Source organism: Accipiter gentilis, chromosome 8 (genome assembly GCF_929443795.1).
Source record: "Accipiter gentilis chromosome 8, bAccGen1.1, whole genome shotgun sequence".
NCBI classification, from domain to species: Eukaryota; Metazoa; Chordata; class Aves; order Accipitriformes; family Accipitridae; genus Astur; species Astur gentilis.
Window position 1 is genome coordinate 11,568,684 of NC_064887.1, and position 27,545 is coordinate 11,596,228.

Here is a 27,545-nt window from a genome sequence, read left to right on the forward strand (position 1 = left end):
AGGGGAGGGAGCTTCAGCGGCTGAGAGGGGGGCGATCGGCTGGGGGGCTGCTTTCTACTGAGCTCAGTTCCGCGGCGGCCAGGCCGGCCGGGATGGATGCCGCTCTCCGGTACAGGGCTCAGTAACTTTCTGGAGCGCTCTGTGCTTTTAGACTCCGTGCCGGGGAGGCGAGTGTTTCTCCTGGAAGCCGAGGGCCTTCGCCCAGCAGCTCCTCCATGCTTAATTGCTGGCCTGCACAGCAAATGTGTTTGCTGGAAGAGTGCAGAAATCTCTGTGGCAAGGCTCAGCACTTTGCTAATCTTATGGGGGCCGGGGAAGGCAGCCTTGGCAAGCCAGAGACATAATGTGTGTGTGGGAGAGAGGGAACAACAGCTCCTGACAGCCATGACTCTCTGGTTGGGTACGAGGGAGAGTCTGGGTCTGCCCGATCCCAGCCTGACACCTGGTGCCCGAGCATCTCGCTCCATTTTTCTCCCTTCCTCGCTGCTGCCCCAGACCATCTCCTTGTTCCTTCTGCTCCTGGATGCCTCCTCTCCAGACATTCCACAGAGCTTCCCGACCTCCACCCTGCCCCACAGACCCCATTTCTGTGGTAGAGCTTGCCGGCTCCCCCAGCTCACTGCCCCCCAGCCTCCTACTGAGGTCCTCCAGGACCCCCAGCCCTGCCAGGTCCAAACTCCCGGTGCCTGCGGTGCATGGCAGGCAGAGGCGATGTGTCACGGGGTGCCCTGGGGAGGGCATGGTACGGTGCTGGATGCAGGCATCCTTGATCCTGGATCAAGGATGGCCTGAGGTTTTTCTGGGGGATTGCTGTCCCCCTTGGCAGTAGATGAAGGGCAGAGAAGCTGCAACACCCTGAGCATCTCCTGCTTTAAACTTACGCATCCCTGAGCAGATACATGGACATAGAGGCAAGCAGAGCTGCTCCTGTGTCAAAGTGAGGGTGAGAGCAGCCATCCTGTGCCTGATCTTTGAATTCAGCCTGTGCTTGGAGAGGGGAGATGGAGTACGGAGACAATTGCAGTCACACCTGAAGGAGGTCCCTGAGATTGTCAGTTCTGGAAAGTTTCATAAAATAACTGGCTGGCTAGCAAAAAGCAACTTCATTAGAGTCCCTGCTGAAAGAGGAGCACAGCAATAACTCAGTGCTAATGAGTCGGTGGAGAATCCACAGGGGATTTGAGCAGTTTGATGGCAAAAAGCTCCAGCTCAAGCTTATGCTTTGTGGGAGACCTTACTAGGCACTGGAGAATCTAAAAATAGTGCTCAGCTCCATGGGCAACCAAACCAAGCTATTCCTCCTCTTACTTGCAAGGCCAAATATTTCATAAGGCAATGCTCTCTGTCTCTTCCTGGAGAGACATTGGATCCACAGGGTTGCTAAGGAATAACTGTCCTGGGCAATAGATCCCTCTGCTCCCGAGTGCATTAAGGCAGGCGAGCTGCAGGCTGCGTTACTCCCGGTGTCCTGTCCCTCCTGGCTCTGCTCTGAACAGCACCAGCAACATGGGAAAGGCAGAAACAGCCACAGTGGCATGCCCGTGGGCTGAGATGTGGCACCTAGCAGCACTTAGCTTGCCTGCCACAAAACAAAGCACGGGTGCCAGGAAAGCCACAGAGGGCATCTCAGCAGCATCCTTTTCCTCCCTCTTTTTTAGGGCTCTTGAATTTACTTTCTAGCAAGAGGAAAGCAGATTTCTTGCCCCACAGCACCTGCAACTTAAAGCTGGACTTCTGACTGAGCTGGCACCCAAAGAATTTCCCATGATATTCCATTGCACTGCTGCCTAACTGCAGTGCAGAGCCATGGGGGCTCCAGCCCCTTTGGTCAGTACATTTTCTAGCCAGGGACTCAAAATAAAATGCTTTCTGGGGCCAGCAGGAAAAATCAGCGCTTTATGAATAACACCACTGCTCAGGCCAGAAGGGCTGGAATCGGTGGGTCGCAGCACAGGCAGACCCCGACCAAACAGCCTCCAAGCCAGGAGAGGAACCGGGGCTGCCAGTGGTAGAGGCTCAGCAAATGGCCGGGCTCAGGAAAGCATGCAGTGAATTATTGATGTACCTGGTTCCAGGCTCTGAATGAGCAGCATCAGGGGCTGGGCGGGAGGCTGACATTTTGCATCCTTCCCCGGGGAGAAGAGGTCTGTCCGTGTTCTCTGGGAGGAGGAGAGCTCCCCCCTTGCGAAATTCAAGGCAGTAATGAAAGGCACGGGGAGGAATGGGGAGCAACAAATGTTCAGATGAAGAGGGAGAGGAAAAATAGATTGATTTGTCTTTGAAATAACATGCTAACCCCCCAGAGACAGGCTGGCCAGCCACTGCACCGACCTTGCTTTGATTTGAGTCTGGATTATATGTTTTATGCAGTGAGAAGTCACCTCATTGGGAACGAATAACATCCCTGCTCGGGCTGAAGGCTAAAATCCTCTTTATTGGCACCGTCTGGGGACGACGTAAGTAAGGACACTCAAGGTTGTCACTAGGTGAGCTCTGCGGAGACTGGTGACAGAGGGACTGGACAAGCTGGGGTGCTGTGTCCGAGCTCTCATGCAGGCTCACCCCCTGCCTCAGCAGACCCGGTGGCTGCGGGGAGACACGGGTGCCAGCAGAAACTCCCGGACAGTCGGGCTGCTCTAAGACCAGAGCCTGCAGCCTCCATCATTGGAAGAGCTTAAGATCCTGCTGGACTGGTCTCTGCCAGCAAGGCCTGCTCTACCTTGGGGCAGGAGGGTGCTTTGGGATGTCCCCCCGCGGTCCCTCTGTACAGCCAGGGAGGGGCAGAGGTGGAAGAAGCCCTTCTGGTCCCCCCAGGTCCTGCCACCACTACGGCGAGCAGAGGTCATGGGCAAAATGCTGTGCTCGCAAGCGCTCCCTGTCGCAACAATCCCTTACGGAGAGCGAAATGCCCTTCGGGGTTAAAGAAATGGGGATGTGATTCCTGGGGAAAATGTAAACAAATCTGTGTGTAGCTGCTGCCCGCGGCCAGGCCCTGCTGCTGGTTAGCACTGATTATCTTGAACAAGACCAGAGGCAGCAAGGAACACCTCAGCCTTCAAGGGAAACCTTTTCCTGACCTTCATCGATTAGCATGTGGCTGATTCTCTAAAATGGAGATCTCTCGTTGCAGTAGCTCTGCCTGCTCTCCCTACCTGCCTGAGATCTGATTCCTTCCCTCCGAGTCCTGTGAAGGAGATCTTGGGCTTGGAGGTACCTTTTGGTGTAGCAAAGGTGCATAATTATTTTCTGTTCCCTAATTGCATCGCCCTGTTATTCCAGGAAATGTACTCTTGCTCTGTCAGTAAGAGTAAATAGGAGATCTCTGCAACAAGGGAGTAACCGGTAATGGTCTAGATGTGACTTAACTGCAGATAGAAAGGAATGGGTCTTAGATTCTCAAAGCACTAACAGCAAGAATACTGACCTCTTGAAATCTGCATGCTCTGCTCTTCCTCAGAGGTTTGTCACTTAAAATTAGACAGGACAAAAGAACGGGAATGTATTCCTGGGGTGGTGTCCTGCTGGACACAGCAGCAAAACGACCGGCCCCGGCAGGGCAGCAGCCCTCTCCCCCGCGGCCTCGCGCTGTGCTGGTCCCAGGGATGCTGCTGTCACCCTCTGCTGAAGCGGAGGCTGGCGAGGAGTCAACTCCCTGGATTTTGGGGCGCCGCCTCAGGCAATATGTGCCGAAGGACCTCGCTTTAATGCAACCCCACCTAAGAGCAGAGCAGAGCTGAGCTCCCTGGGAGTCAGCGCTGCCTTCATCCCCTCTCCCAAAGGCCGAGTGCGCCACGGGACCTGGTAATTTCTCTGCACCCACGGATGCTGCAGCGATCTGTGGGATGAGCGCCTTTACCACAGGGCCTTAAAAGAAAAAGCAAACCCTGATGCCCACTGAAGGGTAGGGCGCTGCTGTCTGCTCTGCTACCCGGTGTAAACCCCAAGGGGATGTGTGGGCTAGGTTGGCCGCCAGATTTGTGGCTTAGGCTGGGCGTCGAGACCGGGTGCCGCAGGGCTTGCGGCAGGACCGGCCCCCGGTTCCCGCCGGACCCCTCCGGGGGAGCCGTGCCGTGTCCGGCCCCGCCGTGCCCCTCTGCAGCCCCTGACTCAGCACAACCTCCTTGCGCTCGCCTGCCCTCGACACCCCCTCGCCCCCCCCCCCCCCAGCTCCGCGGGGACGGCCAGCCGCGGGGGTTCTCCCGCTCCCCCGGGCACGGGGGAACGCAGCGTCCCCCGTGCGTGTGTCCCGTCCCCCCCCCTCCCCCCCCGCTTGCTGACACAGCCAGGAGGGCGCCGGGACGCTTCTCCCCCCCCCCCCCCCCCCGGGGCGACCCCCTCCTCGCCCCGCGGAGCCGGTCCCCCGGCATCCCGGCAGGTGCAGGTCGGAGCGGGGGTCCGCCGGGGGCGGGCAGGGGGGGCTGCGGAGCGTCCCGCCCCGGCGGGGGCCGGCTCCCGGCCGCCGGGACCACCCCCTCCAGTCTCCACCCCCGCCCCCCCCCCCCCCCCCCCTCCCCGGCCTCCTCGTCGTCTCTCCTCCCCTCGCCCGGCTCAGTCGGTCGCAGCCATGGCGGAGGGAGGAGAGGGAGAGGAGCTGCTCCGCCCGCCGCTGCCCGCCGGCGCCCCGGGCCCCAAGCGCTTGTGCTCCCGGGCCTGCCCGGCGGGGGGCACCGGGGCCGTTCACCCCCGTCCCGGGGCCGCAGGGGCCGGCGCGGGGCCGGGCGCGGGGGCCAGCGGGGCCCCTCCGGCTCTGGCCGGTTGCTGCCCCGCGGCGGCGGCGGGGCCGGCGGGGGCGGCGGGGCCGGCGGCGGCGGCGGCGGTGGCGGCGGGGCCGGGGGGCGGCGGCGGCGGCGGCGGCGGGGCGGGCAGCCTGCTGCAGCCCGAGTCGCTGCTGGACGCGGCGGCCAAGCGGGTGGCGGGGAGCTGGGCCTTCGAGCGGGTGGAGGGCCGCTTCCAGCGCATCCCCGAGCCCGTCCAGCGCCGCATCGTCTACTGGAGCTTCCCCCGCAGCGAGCGGCAGATCTGCATGTACTCCAGCTTCCAGCCCGGCCGCGCCGCCGCCGCCGCCGCGTCCCCCGCCAGCGCCTCCGCGGGGGGACCCTCGGCCGCCGCCGCCCCCGCCCCGGCCGGCGAGGAGAGCCCCGCCGCCGGCCCCCCGCCGCCCTCCGCCCCCGCCGCCGCCGCCCCCGCCGCCGCGCCGCAGGGCGAGGGGCTGCCCTTCCGCCGCGGCATCCGCCTGCTGGAGACCGGCGCGGTGGACAACGTGCTGCAAGTCGGTGAGTGCCGGGATGGGGCCCCGGGGGCTTGTGTTCCGTCCTCCGTCCGCCCCCCCCCAGCGAAACACTTCAGCCTTTTGTCTGGCGCGGTTGTGGTTTGACAGGAAAATCCTGCCCCGGGGGCAGGGACCGCCTTGTGCTCCTCTGGGAAGGTGCCGGCTTTGGGTTTCGGGGGGTGGGAGGCCTGGGGGTGACCCTCCCCCCCCCCCCCCCCCCCCGGTGAGGGGGGTGTGTGTGTGTGCGCCCGGGTGTCACCGGCAGCTGCCCGCAGCGTGGACGCCGTCCATCCAGCCCCTTGCGAGTGGGAAAATAAAGCCAGCCTCCCCCCCCCTCCGCCCCCCAAGCGCCCGCCGGCGGTATTTGTATGGAGGGCACGCAGCCCTGCCGGCACCGCCCCCCCCCCCCCCCCCCCACCTCAGACGGGGTCCCTCTCACCCCTGACCACCCACACCCGCGCTCCCACGGGGGTCCCGGCCCTTCCAGCGGGAGATGGGTTTACAAACACAACGCATCTCTGCGACAGCTCTTAGCGTTTGCCTTTGTCTTCTCCATCAGGGGCTTTCCCCCGTTGGAAAATCTCTAGGGGGGCATCTGCCCCCCCGCTTTCCTCTTCCCGGCCCCCCACACGGGCACCTTCGGTGGGGCCGGTTGGCAGAAGACGAAGGGAACGGTTGGGGTGACAACTTGTCGGGTACCACCGTCGGGTACCACCGTCGGCCTGGCACGACGCGCGTTTCGTGGACGGACGCGCGCGGCCTTGCTCTCGTTCGGTGACGAAGGGGCCGTGGGAACGGTGGTGGGAATAATGGCATCGTGTTTTCTCTCCGTGGGCAGGTGGCTTTTGTGTGCGCCGGCGGAGGGGGATTGTCGGAGAGGAAATGTTCTTCCTCTTCCCCTGTCCTTCCAAGTCCCTGGCCCCGTCCGAAATCTGCCTTGTATCTGTATATATTTAAAGGGAAACAAATTGTGGTGTTTTACATAAAATAATCAGCTCCTGGTCGTTATTGGAAGCGATTGAAATGCGCGTTCCCATTAAAATGACATTAGGCTAGAATTTGTTTTGCAAATGCGAAATGTAAATTCATCTGGTGCCAGAGTATGGCGTGAATGAGTGAAGGGAGGGTGGTTTTTGTTGTAAGGAATGGTTAGTTCGGCTGTGTTTATTTAAAGAGCCCTCCTTCCTCGGGGGGGGGGGGGGGGGGGGGGGGGAACCTGGTTTAGAAAAAAATAGAAATCCCATTCGGTACAGTTTACATTCAGAAGAGCATTATCAAAACATTTTCCATTTGAGATGTGAAAATAGGAGACAGCAGAACAATTCTTCCACCTCTGAGGATACGCAGTGAAAATTCCTGTAGCACAAAAGGTTTTTCTCTGAGGATATGATTATACCCTTTTTTTGGGTGAATTAATATTTTGCAAGGGCTGCGTTAAGATGATTAATTATTCTGTTTAAAATACTTTGAAACTCAAAACCAAATAATTTTTTTAGAAGGAGAGGAGTAGCTCTTCAGGAACTTCAAAATTAGGAGGGGAGGGAAAATAATAGCTTACCGTGGGCGACGCTTTATTGGCCTGCCCACCAAGGCGTGGGAGTGGGAGACGGAGGTAACGGTTGCCTAAAACCAGGGCTGGTTCCCTACAAAGGAATTTTCTTTTTTTTTTAACGAGTTTTTAAATTTATTTATCTTTGAAGCGTGGCTCTGACGAGGCTTTAGCCAATGCTGTGAAGGATCTGGGTGAACGCTGGGGTCAAGTGTGTGCGGGACACGCAGAGCGGTCCCGTCCCAAAGTGACGTCCAGCGCTGGCATCCAGCATCACGCGTGCCCCGTCTCCCTGCGCTTCCCACCGCCGCTTTGGGCTAGCCAGCGGATGGGGACGGATGGTCCCAGCTTTGGCGTTTCATATCCCCTGACAAGTCTGAACCATCTCCCCAGCTTTGAAATCGGAGCTCGCGCCCATTGTCCTCCGAACCGTCAGCTTTTTAGATGAAGCAGCATGTTCTGGAAGCACTCGCTGCAAAGTCGGTGGGTGATTTATCTCTTGTTTTTACAGCCTGAAACGAGCGCGCGGGATGCTCGCCGTGGGAGTTTGCCTTTGGGGGGGGGAGGGTGTCGGGTCTTGGCTGTAGTGTGGCTCGTCTTCGGACAGCAGCGGATGGGTGATGCGGGGTTGGACACCTCTGTTTTTGTCTCCAGAGCAGCCTTGTCACAGCAGTCCCTCGCAGCCCTGAACTGAAGGAGGAAGATTTACATCAAACAAAAGGCTGTGGAGGGCTGCGTGTTTATCCGGGGCGGACGGGAGGCATAGCTGAGATGTCCTCCGCCAACTTTCCACATCCATCCTGCAGATGCTGCTGGAAGGTGAGGTGGAAATGCTCCAGCCACTGGAGACACAAACACTTTGTAGCTGTGTGTGTGTGTTTGCAATTAAGATAGGAGCTTGGTTGTTGGCTTATATGGGAACCATTATGTCTTGGAAAAAAAATAAAACCCCAACCCTGGCTTACGTGATGCTCACCAGCGCTAAATCAAAACTACTGTTCCCCTCTAAGGATCTCTTTAATGGACACTGCCAGCTCCCAGCGTCACGACCTGAGGCTTGCACAGTTGAGATTTGCTGTTAATAAAGATCAGATGTTTGTACAGTTGTGTTTCTGACTCAGACCTGTGAAAAAATAAGGATACTGCGGATGTGAAATTCCTTCTCTCTGTGGTTGGAAAAATCTCTTTGAAAAATTGAAAGCCAAAATCCAGGAGGAATGACCTTCTGGAGATGGAAGATGGTGTGGAGGAGTGAGGGTTGTACTCGTGGGGACAAACTGCTTTGGGGTCCAGCTCCCTTGTACTTACAAAACTGGCAGGTCTGAAAAAAAAAACCCCATATATGCCACATTATCAACCAATAATTCCTTCATGCTTAGTAAAACTTAAACGAGGCTTAAACCCTGATCTCACTGGAGTCATTAAATTGATTTTTTTTTTTTTTTTTTTCCCCTGCTCAAAGAAAGATCTTGGATGTTGAACACAGGCATCTTTGTCTTCTTAAAAACTGCTTTATTATTATGTGTACAGATCCCGTCTTTGTGTGTGTGTGGTGTGTGGGTTTTTTTTCTTTTAATTTTTAGACAAATGACAAAAGCATGCAGGAAAGGAATGCAGAAATGCCAGGCTTAATATAAAGCATGCAACTGCACTGCATGCCGGGAATCCTAAAGGATACAAAACCTTTAACGACAGCAGTTAATTTTTAACAAGTTCACTTGCATAAATATTTATGAACAAAAGTTTTTACACCATTATCTCTTGGGTTTTTGGAGAGAGACAAGACCTTTGGTGGATTTTGACAGCAGGCTGTGATCCGGCAGAACAAATTCATGTTTCTCGCCTGCGCTCCCCAGTACGGTATAATACGGTTTGCCCTCGAGTCGTCACGGCTGCTGATGGGTGGGCGAGTGTCTGTGGCAATTTTAGACGGGAATTCTCCTTTTTCATTGCTTTTATGATTACGCATGAGAAGGAGCATCGAGCTTTGTGTTGTTCTTTGCCTTGTAACCAGCCACTTAAGAGCCTATATGGTGTGTGCTCCTCACCCACAGATAAGCCTTTGTGCCCTGATGGAGAGGTATGCAGTCCAGCCATAAGTACATAGGCAGAATTTACTTTTGCTGTTTGAGTAACAGTGAAGCAGGGCTTTAAAATGCACTGGCTTTGTAAACACTTGGAAGGAGTCTGTTTTTTTTCAAACCTGCGGATTAATTCTGAATATTTTATCTGATGCTTTGCAGGTCAGTCCTGGGTACCTTCCCATGGTTCCTAGTCTTGGTGATTAAGCTGGACATCCAGGTGCGGGGGATTTTTCTGACCCTGCTTCAACAGCCTTCTGCCTGGGCTGAGGTTAGCTAGATCTGATACCTGTAAATAATACCTGTAAATGCATTTTAATTGGGGGAGTTTTGATTTGGAAGCTTTTTGTTACACTGTAGTTTTCAGTTTCTGTTGGTGTATATTTGTAATGATGTGTGTTGAAAAGCAGCTTCAGAGGTAAAAATACCAGTGGGTTCCTATGCTCTTAACGTGGTTGAAACTACTTTTAGGTTTTTTTCCAAAACTACTTCTAGCTTTTTTAGATTTTTTGGTGGTTTTTTTCTTCCTAAAAATGCTTGCTTTTAGGCAAGCAGTTGGTTTCCCTCCCCTGTGACGTGGTACAGGGCAGATTCTAAATTTGTATCCAGTTGTTTTTAAAAGTCTAGGTGGTGTGCTGCTTTATTAGAGCTGGTTATTTTGGGGAAAACACTTTGATGGGGCTCTCTAGGGCCAGTTGTGGTTGCCTTTGTTTTGTGTAAAGATTGATCTCCTCCTGGGTCTAGGTTTGAGGCTGTATCCAGCGGGAGCAGGTTTGGAAGGAACGCCATGGGTCATGAAACGTGGTTGTTTTTTTTTCCCATGTTGAAACCCGGTGTCCCTTTTCAGGGTGCTGGTAAAGGAGTTTTGATTTTTCTGTATCCTCTTAGTTTTTGGGTGGAGTGGTTGTACAACATGTTTCCAATTTGCCAATTAATTTTATTTTTCTTTATGGGTAGATTACTTTATCCTACTGTATATATTAAAATACTTTAAACCACATAAAAGGGGCCAGCAGAGGTTCATTAGCCCAATCGTGATGGAAATTGTTGAGTATTTTAAATAAACATTAAGCTCTTTATGTTTCTAATTACTTTTTTCTTAACATATATAATTAAAATGAAGGATTATTAGGCATTAAAACTTATGATCTGTTTATTGCTGATCCCTCATAGGTGAGATGTTTCTTGAGCGTGTGGTGGATTGTATTAAAGAAACTGGAATTGGAGATGATGAAAAACACTAGAGCTTCTTGCTGGTAGTGCAGAGAGAGCTAGAAAGACTTTGACAGCTGGAATTTTAACTTTTTTTAAAGCAGATTCATTTATTGGCTTTTGAGTCTTTTTTAAGAGTATAAACAGACCCTCTGAAGCTGGGATGTCTTTCTAACTAGGTGGTTAATTGCTCCAGGCAAAGTGATGCTGGCTTAAAAGAGGCTAGAGACGTGAAAAATAAAGCACAAGAAATTAAATATTTAGTTCTGGCTTTAAGAATAAATAGGCTTGAAGCATTTTTTTAGAGAGGAGGTGCGACAAGTCCTGGTTTCTGGCTTGAGCAGGCAATAGGAGTTGGTTCTCAGCTTACCTGTGCTTTATAAAGCTTAGCCCAGGTGAGAAGCTGGCTTTCTCTGCTTCTGACCCGCATGTCATTCACAGCAGATTTTAATTTTGCTCACATCTAGAGGGAATCTTTTAGGAAATATTTAACTGTGCTAAAACTGCAGTAACATAAACCACATGTGCCTGCGTGCTTTGTTTCTGAAGCTTTGTGCGAGGGAATGTGCTTTGCTGTTATTTGACGCTTGCTTTGATGTTGGATGTTTTATGATTAGTCCCTCTAACCTCAGATAGGACTTTTGGAAAACTTAAATGAGCTTGTCTATACGATAGCTCTGTAAAGTCACATTCAGCTGTGAATCGTCTCTTGTGGTGTGTCAGCTTTTAATTTTCTTTGCAAATATATGTATTAAAAAAAAATAAATCTTAGTAGCATTAGGGTTGAAGAGAGAGTTCGTGGGCTTACGTGTTTCCTTGGCATGTATGTGAACCTAGCCCTGGAGGAGGATCTGGTCCATGGGGAGGGCGGCGAATCTTTGGTGGTTTTTGGGATTACATCCTGCTCCCCTTTCCCAGCAGGAGACCATCTGGGGTTAGCTCAGATGAACGGCATGGCCAGTCTTGTGCTTGTGTTTAATTTTTAGGGGGTTTGCATTCAGGTGGCACAGACAGCTCTGTGTTTAGTGGTGATGCAAGTTTTCCCTGCTGGGGATTTTCAGTGAGAGGCCAAGGCTTGTTGCTGCATGATGATGCTTTGTGCTTAAAGTGGGTGAATTATCTTCTGGAGATGTAGGGGTGTTGCTCTTTGTCCTGGGGGTGTGAGGCTCTGAGTTCTGTTCATCTGGCCACTTGCTGAGGAGCCAACCTTGTGTGATGCCCCAGGCGAGGTGGTGGGGAAAGAGCCTTCTTTGTTTGCTCCCCTGTCTCTTCACGGTGCTTGTTTCTTCTGGTGGGGCGGTGGATGAGATTTGCCAGAGACCTGGGGAGGTGGGTGTCGGGGTCCTCTCCTGGCTTTGCTCGGCAGGAGGCAGGTGATGGTTGAACCTGTGATTCTCCATCAATCTCCCCATCTGTGGCTGGGGCTGGTGACTTTTGCAAGGAACTGAAGGTGTGGAATAGCTATCTTGAGAGTATTAAAAAGAACTTCTGGTATGTCCTACCTTACATTTGATGCTGTCTTGAAGAGGTTATGTCATAGGGTTGTCGTACTCCTGGTCTTCTGGGGATGAGAGGAGGGGAGGAAAGCGGCTCCTCTGAGTAACTGGTTCCTGCCTCTGCTGAGTCCTGGCTTTCTCTGGCATCAGCATCAATAGAAATTGATCTGTTTTCCAATGAAAACAAAAACTCAAAGACACCAAACCTTGGCTATGTTAATAAGTGCTGTAAGCAAGTGTGTCGTCTGGATGGAGCCAGTTTTGGAGCTAGAATTCCAGAACTTTTGGGATGGTGGTGGGGAGGTCTCCCTGTCTGCCTCAGAGCTGCTGAGGCCCTGGAGATGCTCTCCTGCACGCTCAGAAGAGCAGGACTGAGCACCCTTTCATTTTTCACCTGGTGTTCACAAGGGTAGGGTTTGGTGTACAGGCTTGACCCCTGACTTCTTGTGCCTTGCAACGGGAGTTGGGAAAGGGCTTGATTACATCTCACAGGGAGACACAGGTCCTGCAAAACCACTTCTTGGCAGGTGTATGGGGGGGAAAGCATCTTCATGGTTTTACAGTGCAGTGTCCCAGGAGTGAAAATTCTATTTTTCAAAGGCTATTTTTTTTTTTTAAAATCCTGATGTTTAAATATGAATAGATTCCACTTGGTTGTTGTGGTGGGTGTGTTTTATTAAATGCCAAGGATTCACCTGTGCACGACAGCACCACATTTCTCTCCAAACGGATTTTCTAGCGCTGCGTTTTAAGAGCATTTGCTTTTTTGTCTCAAGCTTATGGCTTAGGATTTTGTGCAGGATTGGGGTTAGTCCTTGTAAAATGGTGCATTTAAAGTAATGCACAAATTAATAAAATCCTGAGCTTTTACTTGTCGCATTCTAGGTGCAATGTTGCCAGGGATTTTTCTTTTTTTTCCTCTTTTTTTTTCTTTTTTTTTTGTGTTTCTCACATCATTAAAAACAAAGCCACGAATGTGCTTAGGAGGCAGATCTGCCGGGATGCCAGCTTGGAAGGGTTGCGTGTGGATACGTTGGTCCAGCTTGTCATCTGGAAATGTCCTGCTGCTGTCGCCCCTGGGTTAAAATGGGGGGTGGTGGCGGTGTCTGTGTCCGTCCCCCTTGCGATGCCCTGCTTATTGCTGGATGCCCAGCTACACCACCCAGCCTGTTTGACCAGGGGCTGCTAATCGTTATTGAGGTTCGCTCAGCGGGATGCGGCGTGGTATCTGCCTGGCTGCTGTCTTTGCACCTGGAGACGGTGCCCGTGCCCCGCAGCTGCCGACGGGGAGGGATTCCCCGTGGGAACGCTGGAGACTCGGTGTCTGGGACCTTGGCAAGGTCAGGACAGGCTGTGCCTCTCTGCTCCGGATGCCGTCCAGTAGCCCCGGCCTCCATCCTTCAGCTGATGCCGGTGTGTGGGTGACTGCTCGGGACACCAATAATAGCCGTTACTCGTTATTGGTGTTCTGTGTTTTTTAAAGGCAGGGATCGCAGGAGGTGCCGCGTGCTGCGCCCTGGCTGTGGCTGTGCGGCTGCCTTGATGAAGACGAGTGCCCTGTCAAAGGGGTGGCAGAGCAACAAATGGGTTCCTGAGATAAATAAAATTTGCATTAATGAACTACAGTGGCTTTGGATGCCAAATTAAAAGAAGCGTGTCTGGAGGATGAAAAATAAATGTATTTTCTTTCTCACTCGCTGGTTCTCGTCTCTTTTGATTTTCTTTATCATCAGACAGAAATTTTTAATTTTTTTAAAGCCAGTTGTGTTTATTTTGGTAACAGTTCATTGGCTGCTCTGTGTACAGAAGCTTTCTCTTGAAAGTACTGAAACTATATTAAAAGTGCTTTTGGCTGTCATCTTTTATTTTGCTTCTCCTTCTTTCTTTTCCCAAAGCTGGGTCGTTGCTGTATCAAATGCTCTGAAACTGTCTGGTAGCATTTTCCCTGCGGTGCTCTGTATAAACTGGAAATAAAAAGGGAAGAAATTGCAGGATTTGGATTTTTGCAGCTTTTTTTTTTTCTCCTCTGTGTTTGTGTGTGTCCCATTGAAGTCTGAGCAGCTGTCTCCATCCGCACAGCCCGCCGATGGCATGCACAGATCTGTTTCTTGTGATTAAAGGGAGAAATAATACCCCAGTGTTCAGAGAGGGGCCAGGGGGTTGTGCGTGTGAGCGAATGCCCAGGGAGCAGCGCTTCTTCCCTCCTGCCTGCTTGGCCCAGGGACCAAGGGAGCTGGCAGCCCGGCTTCTCCTCCCTGCATCCTTGTGGCTTTATCCCTGCAAAAGAAGCATCCCATGCCATTTGTGGTGAGCTGCCCTGCTGCGGCATCTCCACCCGGGGTGGGCTCCTCCATCCTGCAGCGGCGACCTGCGGAGGCCCTGGGGTTTTTATTCTATTCTAAGGATGTTGAAACATTTTGGCGGCGCTGCAGCCGCTCGCTACCGGCGTACTTTGAAAAATACCCAGCAAGTGTTGAGCATCTGTCTGTGAGGGGGGAGGAAATCCACCCCCGTTATTATTTTCTCTCGATTGTCCTCGCTTGGTGTGGCTTTGGCTATTATGGGTTTGTAAAATAGAACTATATATGACCTTTTATCTTACAAGAAATAGGTTAAGGCATTTTTAAAGAAAGTGGTGGAGTCAGCAGTGCTGCTGAAGGAGCTGCTTTCGCATGGTTGATAGGCTGTGAAGCCGTTCAATGGACTTTGGTTTCAGAGACAATATCTGTTTAAATTAATCTTTGTCAGATACATGCCACTGCAGACAATTCAAATTCCATTTGCTTTCTGATCTCATAACAAAAAAGCACCTTACACTGGTTCTTTTATTGTAAAATTAACTTTTGTCTGTGTGTCCTGGAAACAGGGGTGGCATAAAATCTAGTTAAAAGGCTCTGTTATAGGAGGATTCTGTTTCTTTGTACAAGGCGGACTTTTTTTTTTCCCTTCTTTCCCCTGCGTGCATTTAAAAAGAAGACGAGTGTTTGAGATAGATTAGGGAGAATGCCAGCAGATGGACCGATTCTGTTGTTGCTGCTGGCAACCATCTAAGCAGCCATTTTGAACAATGCTGATACCGGGGTACTGATAACAAAAAGATGAGGATGGGATAAATATCCAGCTAGTCCCTTTCTCTCCGCCTGCTCCTCCTCCCTCCCTTTCACGCCGCTGCTGCAGCCCTGTTATTAGAGAGCCTGATTGTTTCCAGAGAAATGCTTCATCCTCTGAGCTCGGCTGGTGGACGTCTAGTGTTGCTCATCGCCTTGATTTTCCTCATGGTTGATGGAAACACTGGTAAATCGGCCTCTCCCAAGAGTGCCCGCTGCATGGGTCCTGAGGGGAATGGGTGCTTTGCAGTCGTGATGCTCTTTCCTCTACTCTAGCAAAGCACGAGGTGTTTGGCCCTTTCCATGTAAGTGGGGACAGTTTCCTTCCCTCCTTATGCACGTTTTAAGGGCTTAATTACAAAGTGTGATGGCATCTGATGTGTGGATTCTAGGGTTTCAGGAGATGCACCCTGACCTAAATGAGTTTGAGATCTCCTTTATGCCAAAACGATTAGTATGGCGCTGCGATTGCAAATTGAGGGTATCCCCTTTGCCCATATACTGGTCTCCTCTTCCCCTTTTCCCACTCCTGTTGTCTGCTGGCTCTTGGGTACCTGGGTCGTGTTCATGTCCTGGACATGTGCTTTTGGAGCTTCCTAAGGTCTGTACTGGTATCTGTTTGGACTGCTGGTTTTTTAGCGCTGGAATCAGTGGCCTTCTCTCTCTCTGCTTTGTTTCCCATTTCTAAGGAGATAACCCCTTCATAGATCAAGAAAACCCAAGCAAGTTATATATATCTTTTCCTAGCAAACAACAAAAAGGCTGTTTTGTGTTTTGGAGGAGGAGTTGGGCCAGGATGAGCATGGGGTTGTTCTGGGAAACCTGCCGGGCTTTGCCCTGAGCTCACTGTAGTGTAGAACAGTCCTGAATGTGTGGTCTGCAGAGCCGGTCGGGGGATGCCGTGTAGCTTTGGCTGTTTGGTACAAGAGCATCCGTGGGGCGTGAGGGAGCTCAGTAGAGCTGCGAGGCATCTTGGATGGCAGAGTTGCCTTTGGGATCTGGGGTTTGGGGTTGCTGTAGGAAGAGTGGGGATGGTGGGTTGGGAGGTAGCGGGTAGCCTTTGGTTGCAATTTGGTGTCTGAATGTGCTGTGCATAGGAATTGCCTGTCCCCGAGTCCTCTCTAGGTAAGGCTGCTGTGTTTTCTGCTGCAACCCCTCTGCAGTGTTTCTGCTGTCTGGGAGTGTGAAGTGGCCCAGGCTGGGGCTGAGCCAGGCAGCCAGAGCAGGCATGGTGATGGGAACGCCGTGCAGTACTGATACTGCTGCCTCTGGTTCTTGGTGAACTGCTTTGGGTCAGGGGTTTGCAACTCATTTCCAAACTGCAGGTCTTTAAAGGTGTTCCTGGAGCTGCAGGCCCCCCCGGCATGAGGAGCTGAAGGTGAGCAGCAATAAGCCGGTGTGTTCTTGCTGGCTTTCTTGCACGAGTCTGCAGACCACGGGCTGTAATTCACCTGTTTACATTGCAGCATCTCTGAGACCTTTATGTGTGAGGTAATGTTCTTACTGCAGCTTTTTTTTCCAGTTAAAACTTCTTTAGGGTTAAAAACTGTACAGCTAAGTCTCAAAGAAATCTGTATAGAATAGAATCATAGAATCATGGAACATATATCTAATTATACACAGTAGATGAAACTTTACTGTAAAGCAGCAGATGTAAGAATTAAAAAAAGGAGTTGGGCAAGCATTTTATGGTTTCCCTTTTTAATCTGTCCCCTGACTGTATTATGTTTTGAGGTAAACCTTGTATTTCTTTTTTTCCTGTTGGGAAGTATCTTCTCCCTCTTGAGTCTCCCCTCTTTTAAGCTTGCCTTACTTGATCCATAAGCTGTGGACTAGCCATATATGACATACTTGCTAAAACAAGGGGCATCTGGCCTCAAAGTTGAAAAATCAGGCTGTAAACCCCACTTCAGAAGTGTTGTTATGGTGTGTTGGGAAGTTCTTCAGGTCAGCTGAGCTCTCTGAAGACTTGGATTGAGAGACTGGGGGTCTCAGCAGGTTGGCTGTCTCTGAGGTCAGCTGGCATCATCGACAGATGCTTTTAGTGCACTCAGAGGGCTCCAGCGCCTGGTGTGGTCCTCAGCCACCTCCTCTCGTGGTGGGTCCTGCTGTGTTGCTTGACCTGTTGTGTTAGGAGATAACTTCTGGAGACTGAGGGATGGATGAGGAAAGAGTGCCTGTTTTAGGTGATGAGTAGATTGATGAAGTGTGCTTTTCTGCCCCTTTGGCTCACGATGAGGTTGGAACTTAAAAGCTCCTGCAGGTTTTGATGCAGAGGAACTGTGACCAATGTGTGACCAAGCGTGATGGTGGACTCGGTGGCTTCTGGTGGGTGGCTTCTGGTGTGCTGCTTCTGTTCACTTGTTTCCCGCTGTGGAAAATATTACTCACTAAAAACAGGTGCAAGGCAGGTGCTTGTGAGGTTGACCAAGAATGAGCAGTGGGGTTTGGAGTGCTTTTAAGCTATGATCTCTGAAATGGTGCAGAGTGGAGCTTAGCCCTGTTGCTCTTTTCCAGAACCTCCTAGATGGCATGGAAATGTGCATTGCCTCCTGTTCCTAGAGCTCTCTCCATGTCTTACTGCTCTCGAGTTTGACTCAGTCTGGTTTAGTTTCATGGACCCCATCCCACTACATAAAATTCAGGTTCTTTGGCTAACCCCCCTCAGGTGGGCTTGATAGCTGCCAGTTTTTTTGGTACCGAGGAGCATGCTCAGAGAGTGGTTTATGAGGTTGCTGGTTTCAGAGCCAGGACACAGCACCTTGGTGTTAACCTGCCCACAATCTTCTGTGTTGCAAGGACAACGGCTTCCGAAGCCATCTTACCAAAAGGAAGGTGAAGAGCAGCACACATCCTTGCTTTCTGCTGCTTGGGGTTGCGGTGGATGAGGAGGTGATTGGCAAGGTCAGGCTGTTCCCATGCAGATGAGGTGTCCTGGGAGCAAATATTTGGAAGTTACTGGTTATTTGGGGAAAGATGGCTTCTGGTCACCTTCCGACCGTATTGCTGGGGGCATGTGGAAAGAGTGGGGCGTCTTGAGGTTCATCACTCTGTCCACTTTGAGTCACAGCCTTCATACAGCGCAAACATCCATTATCTCTAAAATTCAGCACAGTGACATGGTTTGAAAGATTCCCATGCCTTGTGCCTTGCTTAAGCTGGAGGTTATTTGGCAGTGGCTCATGGTGGGATCCCTTCCCCGTGGGGTACCTGAAGGGCAGAAGGGGAACTGAAAGTGTGTTATAACTGGTGCTGTGCTTGCTGGGAGAGGGGGCAGAAGGCCATTTTGCTCTGTTGCCTTTCTGTCTGTGTTGTGATAAAAATCTGCTGTTACTTAGGCCCTGGAAAATCATAAAAACTTAAAAAATCTGGACAGGATAAAGATGAATGATTAGATGTTCCTAGCTATGGCTCAGCTCCTTGACTTTCACTGTAGAAAAGAGTGGGTGATGTAGTGGAATGACTTCATGGGAATTGTCCAAATTTGGGGCTTTTGCTTGAGTGCACTAGTTTTTCAAGAAGGGTGAGCTTCTGGGTACTGAGGGCTCTTCCTAAAAACGCCGATGTTTCGTTCTTTTTTTGCACTTGAGTAATGCATGTAAAATAAGGCCTAGGCAAAAAGGACCAAGCCAAATGAAATCAGCACGGGGAATCGGAGTTGTGTTACGCTGGAGACCTGCTCCTGGGCAAAGGGAGAGTTCAGATGTTTTGTGTTGCGTCTGCTGACGGTGTCATCACCCAGTGCTGCCTGTGCCACCCAGCACCTCTGGGGATTTGCAGAGGGGCTTAGTAGGCATGGCTGCTCCTCACGTGGGGATGCTGTGTTTTGGAGAGCATCCCAAGCGGGAGATTGATGCTTTCCATTAGTGATCGTTTGCTCCCTGCGATCCCTGTATCTGAAAGAGGTACAAGGCAGCGGTGAGGTTTTCCTTTGCCTGCCTGCCTGGTTTTTGGCTTATTTCTGGTGGCTCCTAGCTCAGCCCAGAGCCTGCGGTTCAAGCTCTGTGGGAAGAACTGATGCCCAAGAGGGTTGGTTTTTTTTTTTTTTTTTTTTTCTTCCCCACCCGTCCCCACACCCACACACTGGTCAGCCACACTAGAGTTTTCCTGGACTGTGAGGTTTGATGAACCATTAACCTAAAAATGCCCTGAGTAGGAAGAAAATGTTTCCAAGGTCTAAAAATCTTGCAAAGCTTCTGAAGTGGGAATGGGAGCTGTGGTTTGCCTGAGCAGCTTTTCTTGCTCCTGGCTCTGCTGTGAACTGGCTTTGCTTTGTGGGTGCAAGGGTATGTTTGGGATCTTGCAGAGACGGGAAGGCAGCCCTCCAGGGCTGGGTCAGCAGGAGGGGCTGCCTTCCAAGCAGATGTCCTCTTGGCATGAGGCTCGGCAGGTTTAAGACAGGATGTCCCTGTACTCCAGAGAGCTGAAAGCATTGAAATAAGTAACAGGCTGGGAATGTCTGAATCTAGCTACGAATTCCTGGGGAAGAAGATTTGGCAATGGCAGGCTGTGTCAGTGGGCAGGCTCCACGTCGCCGGTGGAGGACAGCACCTCGTTGTCCCGTGGTCTCTGCTGGGTGCCAGCGTTAACAGGGCAACGTGGCTGCACGAGCCCCTTCCCCTTCAGGGCAGTGCCGGGTTGGGCTCCAGTGCTGAAGGAGACCACTGCCCTCCTTGTCCATTGCCCCTCATGCTACTGAACGAGGGGAGAAGCAACTGACTGTAACGGGTAGGGACTCTTCGTGGTGTCGGCTGGACGCGGCTATGGAGGGCTGCAGTTGTTAAGCCATGGCTGCGATGCGGTGGTGTTGCAAAGCAGGGGTCTGGTGGCCACGGGGATGGTCCAGAGGAGGACCTGATGGATGGGGCTGTGTATGAAACTGGGAGGTGGGGCTGCCTGGGGAGGTGAGTGCTGGGATGCCCAGGTGGGAGGAGGTTGGCTTTATTCCAGAGCGGGGTTTAGTCGCTGTGACTTGTAGCCTGTCTGTCCATCACCGAGTCCCAGCAGTCCCGTTCCGGAGGGTTTTCCTATAGCTGCCTCTGTGGCACGGGTGACGTTGCAGCTCGGGAAGGAGCTGACAGCAGGATCCTGACCCTATTTTCATAAATAGTAACAGCATCTCTAAAGGCTTAGAGGGGCCGGTTGGGAACAGAGTGGCTGGGTTCCCCCGTGTCTGGCAGCGGTCAGCAGCAGATGCTTGGGGGGAGGAGATTAAGAAACGGGGCCAGAGCAGAGGGATGCTTCCCTGGTTGTGAGCAGCCTCTCCAGCCAAAGGGCTGCCCTGGCCCTCGGCTGCGATGTGGATGCAGAAGGAGATGGCTTGCAAGGGCAGCCCCAGCCTCACATCTCCTGCAGCACCGGGAATATCGCCGAGTCTCCTCAGGGCGTAGCAGCCCTTCTGCGCAGGTGGTGGGATGGCTGCTCCCCTGGCAGGGACCACCGGCGCTGCTCTGGGAGACAGCAGTGGGGCAGAGCTGATGGGGCCAAAGAGACTTTTGGAGAGACCAGCACTTCTCCACCCCACTTCGATGCTGTCCTGGAGCTGCAGGCTGAGGTTTGGGAGAGGGGACCGAAGCCATTAAGAGCTGTGGATTTAATGGGGTGGGAGAACTGTGTAATCAAAAAATGGGATGTAGCACCAGTCTCTTATCTTTTCCTTTCCCCATTGTGATCTTCTCGGTAGTTTGACTTTGCTAAATATTTTAATGCTTTTCTAATTGGAGGCCGAGTAAAATTCCCCATGCTAATATTTGAACAGAGTTAGTGATCTGGAGGAGACGACTCTCTGAAGGGTTGCCTCATCTTGGGGTGTCTGGTGTGTTGTCTGGCCCTCTCCAAGATGCCTGAGGTTATCTGTTGAGGAATAGCTCTTAGTGTAGGGATATTTGCTGGAAAGATGAAGGGCTCTTTGTCCTCCTGGCTACGACTTTTTACCATGCGGCTTGTTTGCTGTGGGCTGCAATGGAGGAGTTCATAGTCAGCAGTGAAACATGCGTGCAGAGGATGTCCCATGGACTGCGCTGGATAAAATCCCTGCTACTTGGTAGTTCACGATGCTGAAGCCTGCGAGATTTCTTTGCAACATGCGTTTTGGGCAGCGTTTTTGCATTTGGAGATGCGGCTCTTATCAGGAGGTTGGGTGAAAGGTTTTCCTCAGAGCTCAGGAGAAAGTGTTTATTATTTAAAAGGGTAACTTGGGGTGAGAGAGAAAGAAAGAGAAGCAGCCTAATCTTGCAATTTAAATATATTCAAAGATTCCCTCTGTTCGAGTTTGCTTCCTAGCCTTGATCAGAAGGAAATGCTGTTAGCTACAGAGTGGAATAAATCGAGGGCACCCTTATCTGTGCAAGATAAATTACTATTGTTTAGGAAAGACACTCCAGGGATTGCAGAATTTAATTAAATACACAGGGATTATGAATATGCATGTAAATTAGACAATCTAGATATGACATGGCTACAACTGCAGGGAATTGTTCGAACTTAAAAGTGTAATCATTCTTTTTATCGGGATGTGGGGATGGGTAACAAATGAGAAGATTCCCTTTCCCATTTGCCTCTGCCTCGGCTGGTCTCAGGTCATTAAGCAGTGGGAATTACCCGTCACGGATCAGTCCTCGACAGGCCGACAGAGATGATGTGCCGGCTCCTTTCTCCACCCTAATGAGCTGCTGCAAGAGCCATCGGAGAAATGGGAGTTCGGGCGAGGGGCTGCCGCTGCCCTGACCCAGATAAGGGGTTTGGGAAGGTGGGGGGATGCGGTTTGCCTTCTGCTGAGAGAGGGGAGGAGGGCGCTGCTGGCAGGGTGCGTGATGCCGTCTCGCTGCCTGCTTGCTGCCTGTTCTCCTGGTACTGCTACCAGAAAGGAGCATCCTCTCCGAAGGACTTGGAAGGATATTTGCTGTGGTTGCAGAGCATCTCCCTAAAAACCATAGGGTTAGGGGGTGGAAATATTGATTGATGGATCAGCTTTTCTGCCTTTTTCTGGTGCTTTTACAGGGGTGCTCCCTTCCAGTATGATCACCGCTGTTTAGAAAGCGGTTTGGAAATCACAAAATGCTTTTTTAGAGACTAAGCTCTAGATCATCATGAAAGAGAAGAAAAATTGAAATGTTTCTTAAGAGTCAAGACTCCCAAGAAATTCAGAATGAAATGTCGGAACGTGCTTGTGCTGCCCTCCCAGTTGGGTCTGGGCTCCTTGTAGTGACCTGGTGTCTGTGCTGAGCCAAGGCAGGTTCTTCAAAGGACATTAACTGCAATATATGGTGCTGCCTTGAATGTGTTTAATTTGCAACTCTTAGAGGTGGCATCTAATAACAATGCAGAGAAATATTTTTCTTTCTTTCCCCCTGTGTTTCCTTTGTTTGACTTTACCTCCATCCGCTCGGTTTCATTGTTCTGCTAAATCAGATTTCTCCATAGTTTGAGTCCAGGACCTGCAACTGAAGAAATAAATTGCTACAAGCCCCCCACCTTGTGAATTATTTTTAATTCTTAAATAGGCAGTGAAATGTGGACATGATCTGACTATGAACTTGACTAGTCTTTAAAAAAAAAAAAAAAAAATTAGAGAGGCTAAATCTTGACTAGATGTTTCCTGTTTTTTTTGTTGTTGTTTCCCCCCATCTTTCTGATTTTTGCTTCTCAGTTGGCCGGAGCTGTGCGAGATGGACCTGTTCTGATGGGGGGTCCCCATTGGGCCCCCTGTGGACCAGGGGCCGGAGTGGAGCTGAGCTTCCTCAGGGAGCCGGGGGTGGTCTTGTAGGGTCAGGGGGTGATGCTGCCCTGGGTCACCTCTCCGTGGGGCATCAGCTTCTCTCACCTCCTCCACTCCCTCGAATTGAGGGCTTATGGTAATCAGGAGCTCGTTCCCATCCTGTTCAAGCCACGTGGGAACAATTCCTATTTATCACTTTGAAAAGTGGATGATTTTTCCAACCCCTGGCTCATGGGTTATGATTAAAAAACAACAAGAACCCTCCCCCCGCATCTGAAAATGTGAAATATCTAAAGCATCCACACTGCACATTTTTAAAAAAAACCTTTGAAGGCCTCCTTTTTTTTTTTTTTTTTTTAAGGAAAAATATAATAGTGGGAGAGTATTTGTATGGGTGCACAAGAGCATGGAGACAGGTTTGAACCTTTGTAATAAAGTATTTCTAATAAAAATTTAATGTCCTCAAGACAGTGTTATGGCAGCTCATTACTATTAAAGGTCATTTGAAGAGTATTGATCCTAAATGTTACAGCTGAATGTAAACTTTGACTGTTACAGTTATTAATGTATATTTATGATCTATGGGATATGTGTAAAAGGAAAATGAGAATATAAATGGTATGGTGAGCTCATTTGTTTCAGGATTGCCAAAGGCAGAGTTCACGCAATTCACTTCAGCTTGAAGTGTGTCTGCCATCTTCATGTTGCATAGATTGAACCTTATTTATTTTTATTTTTTTAACTGGCAAAATCTTTTAGTCCTGCCCTAGAAAAGGAATGCGTACTTGAATTTCTGGTCACGCTCATGACATGGCCTGAGCTCTGAATCTGTTTCTAAATGTATATTGGGGAGCCATATTTTTGCATTCAGCTTCCATGCTAACACAGAAGTACCAAGGACTGAACTTTGTGTGTCACCAAATTGTTAGCATAAGTAGGAGATCTGAGAAGCATGCATCTACTCCAAGTGTAATTAGAAGGTTATGCCAGTGAAAAGCAATTGTGGGTTTTTTTTGATTGAATTAATGAAAAATGTTAAAGTTGTATACCGAGAGAGCAGGTGGTATTATATTTATATTTTTGCTATACTGTAATGCACCTGTGTTTGCGCATCTGAGGCAGAAGGGCTGTATTCACAGTGGCTTTTAAGGTTCTTTGTATTTAAAAAAAAAAAAAGACAAAAAAAAAGACAAGAAACCTGTGGTGGCAGGAGGAAGATAAACGGTGCTTGTGATATTTCAAAGTCACATTAATCTTTTTTTCTCCCCCCCCCCCCCCCTTTTTTTTTCTTTTTCCTTTTAATGTATGAATTTCTCCAGGGAAATTGTCTCCTCATGACTGCAGCGGATTAATGTGCACAGATCAGCTCCTGCATTATTTTTCTGTTTTGACAGAGTGGTGATTTTTATATGCACGTCCCTTTCTGCCAAGATTACAGCTCATGTTCTTGGAGTTTGGACCCTGCCAAGAAGTGGCAAGTATCAGGAAGCCGCCTTTCTGATGCACAATGCTAGCAAGAAACTCACCGTGGGTGCAGAGGCTGTGGTTTTTGGTGGTGAGGATGGGAGCCTACTGGAGGTTGGTGAGGGTGAGTGCCTGGGGCCAAATCCTGCTGTACGTGCTGGGACTATGTGCCACAGGGTGCCCTGCATGGTGGCATGAAGGAGGTGAAGTGGTGGTTAGCCTCCCAGCGAGTGTCCGGTGCTGGTAGCAAGGTGTGGGCATCCAGTAGCACAGAGGAGCCATCTTTGGATGGGTTTGTATCTGCACCGAGAGTCCTTCAAAAGATCCTGCTGTTCTTCAGGCGTGTTGATGTCAGCTTATTTATTTTAAATTGCAGTTAAATATACATTTTTCTGGTGAGCTTTGGTAAAGTTCCACTTAAACAAAAAAAAGTGACAACTGAGACAGCTCTGGCCAACCTATGTGAATGGGACAGATTTGGCTTTTTCTTCTCTCCCTGTGGCTCCTGCAGTATCTCTGGGCACGAACTTGACGTTGCATTTCTGATGATCATTGCATCCTGTTTTTAATGGTTTGTCTAGACAGTGCTGACATAACTATGAAAATAGTTTGGTGACCTAGTCTAGAATTAGCGTGCATAAAGAAATCAACCCTTGCTTCTGATGTTTGCAATCAGTTTGAATGACTATTGTAGCACGACTTGAGAGAGGCAGATTTGGAGTTGCTCCAAAGAGCAAGTCATGAGCAAAACACATCCAAACAAACTCGTGTGGTAAATACGCAACGGGTAGGGAAAACGCCTAAATGCAGGTTAGCTAAGGCTTGCTTTGGAGCTGTGTGGCAGGCTTATGGAGTCTGGTGAAAGGCTGGAGTTCCCCCTTGGTTGGCCCAAAGTTTTTCTGGGAAGCTCATAACCCAAACTCTAAACTTGGTCTGTGTGGTGTTGTGCCCTGTATTTGGAGAAGCTTTGTCAGCATAAAAATAATGTGTTCCTTGCAAACATCGGCTGTGTTGTTGACAGTGCCTTGGATTAGGGATTTGTAAACTTTGGGATTGGTAGTGCATCCTGTCAGTTAGCTCAGAAATACCTGGCATGGCAGTGCTGGTGACCCTCAGCAGCGTAATTGTACTGGACTTCTTACTCTGGTCCTGGATTTGAGGCCAGTTCCTATAGCACTTGACTGCCTCCTGAAGGAGGGTGTGACCTGCCTGCTTATGTTACTAATCCCAGGTATTTTAGGATAATATAAGTCTCCTCAGCTGTAGGGACTGTGTCGGTGTCTCTATGGACCACCTCCCTCCTGTCATGGGGTTTGTTGTTGTGGTGATGTCCTGGGCACCCTGGAAGAAGGGTGCAACTTGAACTGAGGTCCTTGGTTGTAACATAGCAGCAACGAAGCTTTGGGACAGGTTTGGTTTCAGCAGGGCTAAGCAGAGTGTGGTCTTTGTTGGGTTTGGTAGCCTTTGAGAGTTAGCTTGCTGCCCTCAGAGAGGACAGCAGTGTATCCCCCCCATTCCTGTAGTGTAAACTGGGTGAAAAGGGCAAAATATGAAATGTTGAGCTCATTTGCAGGGAAATAAATGATGTGTGAAAGGGAGTTGTTTGACAGAGCAGTTCAGTGGTTCTGTGCTTCATGCATAGCCGGGTAGCATGTGGAGGCACTTCTCAGATGTGTGAAAACTGGCCTCTGCCCTCAAGATCTCCCAGTCTGTGTGGGGATGGGAAGAGGTTTCCAGGCAGTGCGAGCAGAGGAGGAAGAGGACAGGCAGGGTGTGCGCAGGGGTTTTGCTTCCTTTAGGGTGGAAGTAGAGGGAGGGCATTGCAGATGGAGCCAGGAGCAGGGCCTCGTGCCAAGGCTCTTGGGGGGACTTGTGGGTTTGTAGGCATTTAGGATGGAAAAGACCCTTTGGGTGGCAATGCAGTTGCCCATCCTGTCAGCCTGAGGCTTTGCTTTGTTTGCCCAGCGGTAGCTTTTATTCTTGGACTGCAGCGCTGAGAAACACTGGAGCTGCAAGTGTCTTGGTAGAGAGGGACGAGGGCAGGAACCCATGAACAAGGCTGCCCTGGGCAGCTGGCATAGGGTGAGGGCTGGGGACAGGTATCTGCTTGTCGTGCACTGAAAAGTCTCCTCTCTGGTGTGCTGTAGGATTTATTGGTGCAAATACCTTAAATGCTCCTCTTATTCGTCTTTCTCCTGGAGAAACCACAGGGCAAGCAAGAGCAAAGAAAGACGGCCAGTGAAACCTGTGAATGTGACCTAAATCTGGTGTTCAGGAGAGCTGGGAAGGTCTCCCAGGTTGATATCTGCATGAAAGAGCCAGGTGTGGGCTTTACTGGGGGGAGCCATCAGGGATTTGAACAGCTTTCTGAAAGTGGGAGACCTCTCCCACTCCTGCTGTGGGTGGATGGGAACTGGGGGGGGGGGGGGGGGGGGGGGTACAGTGCCAATCCTATGTTGCCCAAGGGGATGTGTTGGGACCCTCAGCCTGCTGGCTTCCCTGCCTGCACCGGCTGCTCCCCGTGCTGGGGAGAGGGCAGCGGGATGGAGGTGGTGCGCAGCTGTGTGCAAGACCGGCATGCGAGGGCTTGGATGCCTGATGATGGCGAGGTGACTTTCCATGCCCTTGAGCCTTTGCAAAAACACCGTCGTGATAACCGAAGGGAACCGGTCATGACATTTCCAGGCCGGCGGGGAGCCTGGCCCGCCTGCCTGCTGCCATTGGAGGAGGTGTTTCATGACTGCCATTAGTTACGTGCTTGAAGAGGGAGGAAACAAATCTTTACTGAATTGGAAACCTTGTGAAAAGGTCACACTTCTGAAAAGCTGTGCATTTTAAGACTGCTCAGCTCTGCAAAGCTGCCTTTGAACTGGAAGAGTGGGAGTTTAACACCCTTGCGACAGCTCTAGGCGTATTAAACCCACAAAGTGGGAGCTGGAACCAGCCATGAAGTTAACTCTTGCTGGGTGCGTGGCCTTGGGAGGGGAGAGAAGCCCATCCCTGGTAGGTCTCTAGGGGGGAGCAGCATCAGTGTGAACCCAGCCGTTCTACCCTCAAAGTATCTACTTAGGAGGGAGATTGTGCAACTGGGGGAAACTCCTGTTGTTGGTCAGATTTTGTGGACATTAAAGGGCCATGTGAGGATGTGGTTCCTAGGGAACTGTGCTTCCCCAGTGCCAGTGGAAATACTCAGCTTTTTAAATTAAAAGGTGGGGTAAATGTACTTCTTCTTGCGTTTGGTCAATATATTGTGCTCAGTTAGTCCTTTTGTCTTGGAGACTCCCCTGGGCAGGCCAGAACAGCCCATGTTAGTCACTTACTCTTCTGTGATAAAAATACCTTTTTCCTGGCCCCTCTTCTGGGGCTATTTGGGCACCTGCTCCTTCCCTGTCCCTCTAAATTGCAGACTTCCCAGGTTACCAGCATCATCTCTGCCTGGGTCTTCTCTCGTCTACTATGGCAAGATGAAGGTTCTCTCACCCCAATGAACACTGATAGTGAAATTGCTGTTTATCATCCGCCCTGCTATTAGCATAGGTAAAATCCCTTCATTACAGGCTATTAGTTTGAGATTGTAGGTGCTAATGGCCCCATTCAAGAGAGCACTAGGCACTTGCAAAATCCCGCTGATGCGAAGGAATTGATTGCTA

The 27,545-nt window shown here is 50.6% G+C and overlaps 1 protein-coding gene across 1 annotated transcript in view; it reads left to right on the top strand.

Annotated features, from left to right (window-relative positions):
- Positions 1 to 4,547: 4,547 nt before the first annotated feature.
- The window catches only part of ZSWIM5 (zinc finger SWIM-type containing 5), a 104,446-nt gene continuing 81,448 nt past the window's right edge, over positions 4,548 to 27,545 (top strand). The window contains exon 1 of the mRNA XM_049807451.1: positions 4,548 to 5,273. Coding sequence (XP_049663408.1) covers positions 4,565 to 5,273 — 709 coding nt within the window. The 5' untranslated portion in view covers positions 4,548 to 4,564. The remainder of the gene's footprint in view (positions 5,274 to 27,545) is intronic.